The sequence below is a fragment of the Triticum dicoccoides genome, chromosome 7B, assembly GCF_002162155.2.
Source record: "Triticum dicoccoides isolate Atlit2015 ecotype Zavitan chromosome 7B, WEW_v2.0, whole genome shotgun sequence".
Lineage (NCBI taxonomy): Eukaryota > Viridiplantae > Streptophyta > Magnoliopsida > Poales > Poaceae > Triticum > Triticum dicoccoides.
In genome coordinates, this window is record NC_041393.1 from 93,534,526 (window position 1) to 93,544,943 (window position 10,418).

At 48.7% G+C, this 10,418-nt stretch overlaps 2 protein-coding genes across 2 annotated transcripts in view; both read right to left on the reverse strand.

Moving 5' to 3' along the window:
- Positions 1 to 294: 294 nt before the first annotated feature.
- On the reverse strand, positions 295 to 3,125 carry LOC119337106 (WAT1-related protein At1g44800-like). Its single transcript, XM_037609217.1, has 6 exons — positions 2,755 to 3,125; positions 1,968 to 2,030; positions 1,492 to 1,858; positions 1,227 to 1,388; positions 968 to 1,119; positions 295 to 870 (listed from the first exon to the last, which is right to left on the reverse strand). Exons 1-6 carry the CDS (start codon positions 2,946 to 2,948, stop codon positions 633 to 635), a joined length of 1,176 nt encoding a protein of 391 aa, XP_037465114.1. The 5' UTR covers positions 2,949 to 3,125; the 3' UTR covers positions 295 to 632.
- Positions 3,126 to 9,269: 6,144 nt separating this feature from the next.
- Positions 9,270 to 10,418, reverse strand: part of LOC119340857 (STOREKEEPER protein-like) — a 7,933-nt gene continuing 6,784 nt past the window's right edge. Inside the window, exon 2 of the mRNA XM_037612764.1 lies at positions 9,270 to 9,656. The gene's annotated coding sequence lies outside the window, so the exon portion shown is untranslated. The remainder of the gene's footprint in view (positions 9,657 to 10,418) is intronic.

Consider the following 10,418-nt stretch of genomic DNA (forward strand, 5'->3'; position numbering starts at 1 on the left):
TATTCCTGCCGGAAAGAGGCGCCAAAGGCTGCCTGCACAAGGGAATGGAAAGCAGACGGCGACGTGTGTAGATTCAAAGGACGGCACCTTTGGGATACTGTTAGATTCCATACCAGGGAACACGGCGCACGAATCAAGTAGGATCAAGTAGCAGTAGTAGTGTTAAGCTAGTTGCTAGTGCAACAAGAGTAGTATTGATTATTGCACACACAGGACACAGCCCTTTGCTTTTCTGAACTGGAGTTAGTGTTAGGAGTAGTGGACTAATTAAAGAGACGAGTGATCGGTGCTCAGTTGAATAGAAAGTAGTCGTTAATATTGATTGATTTCCATCTCTACGATAGCAGAGCGAAGCAGGACTACACATGCATGCGCGTCATAAGCAGGTCCAATGATCAAAGTTACATATGGTAGTAGCTAAATCATAAGGAGCTCATAAATTTATGTGGTCGCTCAAAGTCAAAATGCGAAATCAAAATAAAGAAACTAGACCGTCGATCGACACATGCAACTTCCTTTCTGCATCACACGTAGAGCAGATTGATTGACCATACACGAGATCGAAGAAACGCACGTGCGTACGCGCGCGCGCGCATACGCACGCACCACGGATGCCGCGCGCCTGGAGCTCGCTAGTGGCAGGTCGCACCCTTCACCGCCGGCGTCTCGACGTCGTGCGCGACCTGGCCGCCGTTGACATGCCTGCCGCCATTGGCGCCGTTGGTGCCGTTAGTGCCGTTGCCGTTGACGGAGGTGAGCGGCAGGGCCAGCTTCTCGGCGACGGAGTGGACGGGCTTGTCGATGATGTCGTTGCTCTTGCCCCAGATGAGGGAGTAGAGGCCCAGCACGATGATCGCCGCGCCAATCACACTGAGATGAGAACCACAGGATTAGTTAACTGATTACTGCAGTGATTGTGACGGGTCTTAATTAATATCAAGAGAGTTTACTGAGCTAACGTAATCACCTTCCGAGAGTGGTCTCTTCCTTGAGGATGACGGAGCCGAGGACGGCGGTGATGATCATGCAGAGGGGCTGGAAGGCCGTGACGAACACCGGCCCGCGCGTCTCCGTCACGATGCCCTGCACGAAGAAGGCCACGCCGGAGCACACCACGCCCTGCATGCACACGCGCATAATTTATCCATTAGCTCGTTAATAACCAATGGGGTCGACTGGCCGGCTGCACCTGCATGCATGCAGCTTGACTAGGGGGCACTGCTTACCGAGTAGACGACGGTGAAGAGGCGGGTGTCCAAGCCGATGACCCACGCGCTCATGTCGTGGCGCTCCGCCACCAGCGCCATCGAGCCGTTGATCCCGGTGCCCATCGCGCAGATCAGCGTCGTCAGCGTCAGCGCCGCCGGGTAGCTGTTGAGCGTGTTCGACTGCATGCATTCGCGAGCGGCGCAATTAAGGTACGTATACTACTACAGTACTAGCTGTTGCTGCTGCCATTAATGGCGCCCGGCGTGGCCGGTGTGTGCGTACCTGGAGGACGAAGAAGCCGGCCCAGGCGACGCAGCTGGTGATGATGGCGATGGTGCCCTTGAGCCAGGTGGCGCTGCTCTGGGCGGCGGCGGCGGAGGCGGCCTGGTCGACGTGGTGGGCGCCCCTGGCCCACGGGAACTGCACCACGGGGCCGTGGTACATGATCATCAGCACCGCGCCGATGACGGTGCAGATGGTGCCGGCGACCTTGGCCTGGCTGTGGGAGCTCCGGAGCCGGAGCTTCTCCATCCGCAGGACGATGGCCATGATGAAGGTGACGGCCGGCAGGATGTTGACCAGCGCCGACGAGAAGCTGGCCGAGGTCAGCTTGTTGCCCACGTAGTACAGGTTCTGGTCAAGCACAGGCCTGCAGGTTGGGAACCCACGACCACGAGTAATAATCAGTACACCATAATTCATTGACCGACTGACAGCTGGTAAATAAAAACAGTCAGTAAAAAAAGCATCGCACGTACTCGAGCAGCGCCAGCCCCAAGATCTTGATGAAGATGCGGAGTGTCATCTTGGGCCGTGTCCCCCTGCAATTTCGCAAGCACAACAGACGATCAGTAGCTGTCAGCTAGTACTCCATACAAGACGCCAAAGACAAGTTAGCAACGGCAAGTTTATCATGCGTGAAACGAAAGCACAGCTCAGAGCTGGGCATTAGCAATTGGCATGAAGCTAATTAAAGCTTTGCTTGCTCAAAAGAACTCTAGTGCGGTTATACACACACAGCACATGGAAGCAAAGGTTGTCGGGGTGCATCCGTGCATGTGTCGGTTGGGTATAGATTAATCCAGAGGCGTCCTGACTCCTGACTGACCGATGTCACGGAAAGGAAGGGGGTCGAGGCCTCGAGGGAGAGAAAAGCCGACGTGAAGTGAAAAAAGACCTGGGCATGCATCGCTAGGATGCGATAGGATTGCGCTCCTGGTGTCTCGCACCAGTGTGCAACTGTGCATCTAGTGCTTGATTACGTAGTGGTTGATTGAAACTAGCTAGTACTAGTACGAGCAGATAACATTGATAACCATTTTACTTTGGCTGATGATAATAATAACTACACTTGGAACTGATGAAACAAAAACGAACTGGGCTTCTGAAACATTCGGTGGAAGCTAGGCTAGGCTACCCTGCCCCTTGTCCTTGTGCATGCATGCATGTAAACAGTTTGACATGCATGCACACGCAAGAAGATTAGATGGAGAAGGACGGAGAAGCAAGGTAGAGATTGGGAGGTTGGTGCTAGCCAGTACGTACTTCTCGAAGAAGAGGGCGAAGGGCAGCATGACGAGCGTGGCAACGAGGTTGCGGTAGGTGACGAGGACGTAGTGGCTCATGCCGCGCTTGAGCGAGGCGACGGAGACGATGTACATCCCGGCGTACCCGATCTGCAGCAGGATCATCATCATGTACGGCTTCACGTCGTTCAGCACCTTCTTCCCCACGCCCATGGCTGACGCTCTCCCTCTCTCACACAAGCACGAGCGGAGGGTGGATGGAGGCACGAGCGCACAGCTCTCACCACGTACTCGCACCGTGCGTGTGAGGCTGCGGCTCGGCGCTCGGCTGCTGGGCGGGTGGCTGCTGAGCTCAGACGACTGCGGTACGCGGCGATGGAAAATGAGCTCGCGGACGGGGCAATTTATAGCGGGGTACAGGTTTGTGGGGGTGAGGTCAGCCGGTCAGCTCGGCATGCATTGGCCCGCGCCGCGCACCACCCGTGCACAGTGCTCCTAGCTAGAGTATGTGCGTGCTAGTAGGAGTAGTAGGAGTTGGTGTGCGTGTGTGGTGTGGTTGTGGTGTCGACGGAGACGGATGGATGGATCCCGAGTCACCCGTGCACCCAATTTCCTGTCTTCAATTTGATTAGGGCGCCACGAGCTCTAGCGCTCGATGGAACGTGGCCGGCCGGGCCGGGACGTGCGCGTCGACGTTGCCGATCCACTTCCGGCCCGCCTCCCCTGTCAGCGCTGCCTCCTGCTCTGCTTCCTGTGCCGGCAGCAGGCCAGCAACGGAGGAGACGCCCGGCGGTACGAAATGCCGCCTGGATGTCGTCCCCAACGGCAACGGAGTGCCGACGTGCGACGCGGTCCGACGGTGGCAAGCATTTTTTTCTCAGAGCGTTTCCCGAAACTGTACTGGTAGTCATCAATCAATGGGTTAAAGAGGGGGAGTCATGGCAGCAGTAACTTCGCCCGCCAGGCCAGCTGGGTTCGAATTCTCATGTTCACGTAACGACGCAGAAATCAGAGAATGTGTGTTTTCAGAAAGGGACTTCGGAATAGCATGCTACCGTCTAGACTACAGAATAGCCGTATAGAGACGATAGCGATGCTACCGTCTAGATACATCTGTTCGAGCGTCAATTAATACGGGACGAAGGAAGTAGCTAGGGGAGGAAAATATTAAATATCCGCCGTGCATAAGGCTAGCCATAGTGGAAGTAACTTAGGCAGTAACATAACGCACTTCAAGACATGTATACTTATGTGGCATAGAGTTAATGAGGAGAGAGGTGCTTATGGTAGTAACATAATATGTTACCGTAACATAACACACCCAAATGCAAAATGAGTCTACATCATAATAAATGAAGGCTTGTATGACACTATACTTAGGTGGTGTTTGTTTCTCTAGTCCTAGGACTTTTTTTAGTCCCTAGGACTTTTTGAAAAAGACTCTCAAGGAAGTGCTTCTAAGGACTTTTAGCAAAAAGTCCCAAAAAAGTCCCATCTTATTTGGTTTGCTAGGGACTTTTTCTAGTCCCTACACCAAAAAGTCTCTGGAAACAAACACCCCCTTATGTTACTACCCACTATGACTAGCCTAATAGATGATGCACGCAACCAACGAATCCAAAGAACGAGAAGTTCAGATGAGTACAACAGAAGTTCGGACACAGCCTAGACGAGCTCTTAACAGTGGTGTCGTAACAGCAAATCAACAACTAAAAAGGGCCTCGTTTTAGCCATCGTCGGTAGGTCAGGCCCCAAACTGCCACATGTACCGCCAAGATGAGCTTGTCTCATGTCCAATGAGTGACATCCTGGGAATCCCAAGATCGCACAATTTTTACCTGTAAGAGTGATTTACAAAGGGAGGAAACATGTTTTTTTTTCTGTTAGAAGAAGTAATGTCATCTCACCATAGCCAGCTGAATCAAACACCCCTTGTGGCAAGGTATTTGTTGTTTACTTTCCCCACTCCTGTCGTTACCAAATTACAACAACAAATATAGGTCTCACATGTTAAACAACGCGATCAATACTTGGTCTTATCACAACACAATGATTGATGCATATATGGAAGACGAATAGTGGCAAAGGCGGTGTGGAGCCGCGGACGGAGAGGGCTGTGTGCCACGCGTTGTTCGTCTTTCACACAAATGTCCATTAGTTCTGGCGTCTGACTGCTACGAGTATCGGTGTGTACTGTGTGCCACGCGCAGCTCGTCCTTCACACAAAAAAGGCAACTGTCTAGCAACGGGCTACTACTCAGATTCAGGGCATCCACGCCACTAAGGAAAATTTCTAGAGATGTCACCTTCTAGAGCTCCTTCCATACATGGAGAAGGATCACAAATTCTAGAGATTTTTTACCACGTCATTTTTGTCTACTGTAAACCAAATCAGATTAGCAATAATCATTTGTTGAAAAAAAAAGATGAACAATAATCCCTTGCGATCAGTACACAACAAACAAGACAAATCTGGTACGATGTGCCTCTGCAAGAATTATTGTCCAGTTAGAAGTCTATGAAGAAACGCTAACCAATAATGACAAATATGGACACGTGGACACTAGGAAAGATTCCAAAGAGTTGCAATTAAAAAATTGACAACCCACTATGAATTAATGACATCATAGGAAGATAGGACACAACCAACAAAAGTGGAATGAAGCTTCCACATTTGCATGCAACCCCAAACTGAATGGCTGAAGCTAATAGCTCTGCACTGCCTAGCTGCATGCCTCCATCCATATTGGCCGTATTCCCTAGTCTGACCCACTGTGCCACATTTAGCTATGATAAACTCCCGTATGCGCGGCGCAATGACCCTCGTGGTTATCCCAGAAGCAAAATTGATATGTGCATTCATGGACCAATGGTATCTATCGCGGCTACTCGAGGGAATTCCATGGCAGAAAGCAGCAAAGATGTAAATATAGGAATGTTATCAACACAAGCTTTAACGGAAATGACCCGCTATCCTTTTAACAACTTTAGCACCTATGAAGATATCATACCTATGACACACAAACTTACTACTGGCAATCTTGCACATTTTAAAAATGTCCCCATGGAAGATATTTTATGGTTTTGATGTTTTGTCTTTAAGCAATGCACATTATCGTGCTTGAATTGCATAAACTTTCTTTTGGGAAAGGTTGGGGTTATTTAATGGATAGGTGTACGCACGCAACATTTTTATCTAACCGAGTGTGCCATCGAATGAAAGGAGCTAAAACAGCAACATGATAAGCTTTCTCTCCATGCATCCGTTGCCTTCGCCTGGCGCTGTACCACAAAAGAAGAAGAGAGGACGCCGATGCGTGTCCCCCTCTTCCCAAAGAAAGAAAATGACGAGGAGTTTCTCCGCGGCGGCCCTTCTCTCCTTTCCCGCAGATGGAAAACAACATCGCCCACCCACCCGCCTGAATGGTTTCTTGTGGCGCCAAACTATCTAAGCACCAATGTGGAATGGAGATCGACAGCAGCCTCAGAGTGGCTCTCCTTTTCTCAAAAATACGCAGAGCGCTTTGCGTCCCGACGCGCCGATCCGATCGTCGCCTCGTCCTCGTCGTCGTGTGTGCGAGAGGAGCGATCGAGCAAGCAAAGCGAACCCATCATGCGTCGACCCACCTAACTGGCAGCTGGTAGTAGTAATGGTGGCACCAATTAATCAACGAAAGGGCGGCCGGCCCCTTGGCTGGCTAGTGCCTGCTGATGCGTGGATGCATGTACGCACATTTGGTGCGCTCTGCTTAGGATTTGCATCTTGTGGTAGCTAGGTCTCACACTCACCTCACCCCAGGAGAGAGAGACAGAGGAATCTGAAACTTCTCCGCCTATAGCTGGCTAGAGAGGCCGCTTAGCTTGTTGACCTCAAGAACCCTCTACCATAATTGGGTAGAAATAGTGTAGTTTTTACAGAGAAAAAGGAGAAAAAGGAGGCGGTGCCCTCATCGGTTTTATTTAGTAATTGCCATCAGTAGTTTACTGTCAACTACTCAACTTGATTGTACTCTATGCACATATATTGGGTGAGCTGTAGGCAATATTGGTGCAAAAGCATACAAGATAACACTAGAATATGGACATTCTAATCAAAGCTATCCTAAAATTGTCTATGCGCGCGTCTTCGATTTTTCGACTCTCAGCACGCATCATTTAATTCGGATGCACTTTCGGTGCGCGCGGATGATAGGCGAGAGAGAGAGGACATATTGTCTATATATATCACAACTTGGCCCGTGATATTTCCTCTCTTAATAGTGTGATACCAACGTGGAAACGATAGTGTGAATGGTCATTAAAATTTCCAAAAAAGAGTTACGACACCGACACTATGCTAAGTCCACAAGTTTGTGTGTGCGTCTTCGATTTTTCGACTTTAGCAGGCATCGGTTAACTAATTCGGATGCCCTTTCGGTGCAACCAATAGGCGCGAGAGAGAGAACATACTGGTTACATCAGCATATCACAACATGCCCGGTGATAGCGTGATACCACTGTGGAAATGGTGGTGTGAGCGGTGATGAAATTTTCAAAAAAAAAATATGACGTCGACATAATGCTACTATATCATGTCATCTAATTCAAAATCAAAATTTGATCCTTGAATTCCTCAAAAATAGAGGAAGTCTGCTTAAAAGGTGATCCAAAGGAAAACGAGAAGACCATATGCATCCATTGAAGAGAAGAGAAATTTGTCTTGTCCTTTTCTCTTGACATGGTATAACTTGTATAAATATAGAAACTTTTGGGTCTGTTTTAAAACCGTTTAGACGAGATCTCTCTCTCTCTCTCTCTCTTGAGAATCAGACGAGAGATCTCTTGAGGCAAATATATGTGAATGCTTTTCCACACGCCAGCGTTCTAGTACGAGGGTATCGCCGTAAAAGGCGGCGTCACGGCACGGGATATGTTCTCCTGCAGGCTGCAGCTGGCCAGCAGGACGTGTTGCGGCTCAACTGGCCAGCCAACAGTGACCTGACTGACCACAACATTCCCAGTGCTCAGTCTCTCCTAACAGGAGCATTTGCAGGCCATTTGGCACGCTGACACGAGGAGATCGACGCATGCACTCTGGCACGCTGGCTAGTGACACTAGTCAGTAGTCACCACCCACGATGATTCGCCCGTGGGACTGACTGCAGTTTCTTTCCCTCTTTAATTATTCCGAGAATAGCATCCGTCGCAAACCCGATAATGGGATGCGTAGTCAGGAGTCATACATTGCATTGGCCTGGATGGATCGAGCCTCCAGATCACAAAAGCAATGCATATCTGATATCTCCATGGAGACATACCTGGGCTCTTACGTGGTCAGTGTGTAGAAGTGACCGACAACGGAGACAAGTACACTCTAGCCAGCATTTTGCATTTCACCTTGTAGTGGACGTATGTATCGACCGGTGGCGTTGCATGGCAGACAGCGCAAGTTTTCCGCGTAATGCATCATGATTAACGTGCATTTGCGCATTAAAGTATAGGACGACGTACGCACGCCACTAGAACCCGGTGTTTTTCCTCCACTTGTTTTGCTGGTCCTTTTGCTCTTTGCCTGAGCTACGAGACAGTTTTGTAGTAATATATTTAGGTTTCGTGGCCGGAAAGAGATTGCCCTCCATTATTGTACCCAAGAAAATGCGGTTTTGCGGCTTGTTGATGTGCACATTATTGTACTATACTGAATAAGATCGAGGAGAATATGGTGGTTGATCGATCATACTTGGATGAGTTGATCATGCGTCGCACGAGCCAATTAAATCAGGTCCAATCAACTGACTGGTCCGAGATGAACTACTCGGCCGGGGTACATGGTTCGTGTGATCGTGTCATGTGATCGGCCGTGGAGATCCCACCTGACAACATGCGCCAGCAACGGCCTGCCGAGCCGGCCGGGCTAGTGGCCGTGGACCAGTTGCTGTCTCCCTGGGTGCACATACATACAGTTATCCACCGATGGCTTCTCTCAAAAGGCGAAAATGGTCTCTGATTAGGCGACTTTAGGCACGCAATAATACTGTAATGTGTGAGAACTGCACGAAACATCCGAAATGGACAGGACGTAGCACCTGTCTGTCAGCCAATCTGACTTCTCCGGATAGCAAGCAGCACCAGCAGAAGTATTGCAATTTGCAAGTGTTCATTCAACAACATGGATATGATGGAGTAGAATTTCAAAACAAACTTGATCTGTGTGATGATGATTAGCCTCCAGTTGCTTCGCTGATAGGGAACCGATGACGAAGGGTGTGGGTTTTGAAATGAATCCCCAGGGAGCACGCACCCGGGCGCAGCTCTGGAGAAGTAGCAGCCTACAAAGAACCCACCAATCCATAGGGCTGGAAAGCAAAACGAATAATCCTACGCCTCTACAGCCCTCATATGGCGGCAATAGTATCTGCCACCAGTGACAAAAGCCTGCCAAGGCGAAAGGCATCCTGTGCCTAGAAACTTAAGCAGATCAAGCTGAACTGACACGGCGGCTCCGATACGAGAACACTTTCAGTCAGGCAGATCTACGGCACAATAAAGCATCATGTGCAAGTGCATATTATCACGAGTCCAGAAGGCTGGGAATCAAACAGAAATATTGATACGTCACATCCTTGCACCCCCAAACAGACCTAGCATCGTAGCAGTAGTTAGCAAATGATTTACAATTTTACAGACAACGTGACGTCGATACGAAAGGTGTCAATGTCATGGACCGGGATTCCTTAGCATATATATCTAGAACACGAGGCGAGCGGATTAGCAAAATAAGTGTCCCCCAACCTGGGTGCCTTGCAAAAGCATCAGCTAGTTCCACTTGATCAGGCGTCAGGCATGAACCGGCACCATAGACACCCTGTTAGGGCCTTGTGGTCAGCAACCAGGTACCGGATGGTTAGCGTATCCCCAGCTATATACTCCACCGAACGCCATCTGCAAAAAAAAGAAATAGCTTTAGAAGCAGTTTTATACTTGAACAAAAACTGTAGAAATACTAGAAAGGTACAACAAAAATGGTCTCTATACAGGCTTTCAAATACCCGTTTGCCACCTAGGGGGATGACAGAATAGAATATCACTACTGAGGTTGGTGATAAACATGAAATGAGGGGAATCAAGTATAGTTTGGTGCTAACAAGTACAACAGCATATTATTAGCAAGCATATGACACCTTCTGAGAGAAAAATACGCTGAATCCTACTCCCTCCAATCCATATTAATTGTCGCTCAAAAACAGATGTATCTAGCACTGAAATACGTCTACATAAATCCATTTCAGCGACAACTAATATGGATCGGAGGGACTACATAACTTGCAGTTACAAGCCAGATGTGTATGCAGGAAATTACAGAGACAGAACAGCACACATTCACTTTTAAGACCATTTTACTGCAATGGCAATAAAACAAACTCTGCAAACAGCATCACAGGAAAAGGCAAAATACCAACATGGTAACAGCAGACACATTTAAAAAACAGCTGAGAATAGGAAAAATCAGATCCATTTATAAAAGCTAAGACTGAAACCATTTCCAGTGAGCTAAAGCTGAATTAACATGGGCCTATTTATCACAAATGGAATTCACAAATTTCCAAAAAGGTCATCTCAGTGAAAAGATGTATATACTGGAATTTGGGAATTAACGCAACAAAGATAACGACATTATTTGTAGCAGCATGTATTCGTCCGTCC

Bases quoted from the DNA above. Each gene is read 5' to 3' on its own strand.
- LOC119337106 (XM_037609217.1), bottom strand. From the start codon at position 2,948: ATGGGCGTGGGGAAGAAGGTGCTGAACGACGTGAAGCCGTACATGATG. The intron at 1,859-1,967 runs GTACGTGCGATG...CCCAACCTGCAG, and splicing joins TTGGGGCTGGCGCTGCTCGA to GCCTGTGCTTGACCAGAACC. The intron at 871-967 runs GTGATTACGTTA...TTCTCATCTCAG, and splicing joins GAAGAGACCACTCTCGGAAG to TGTGATTGGCGCGGCGATCA.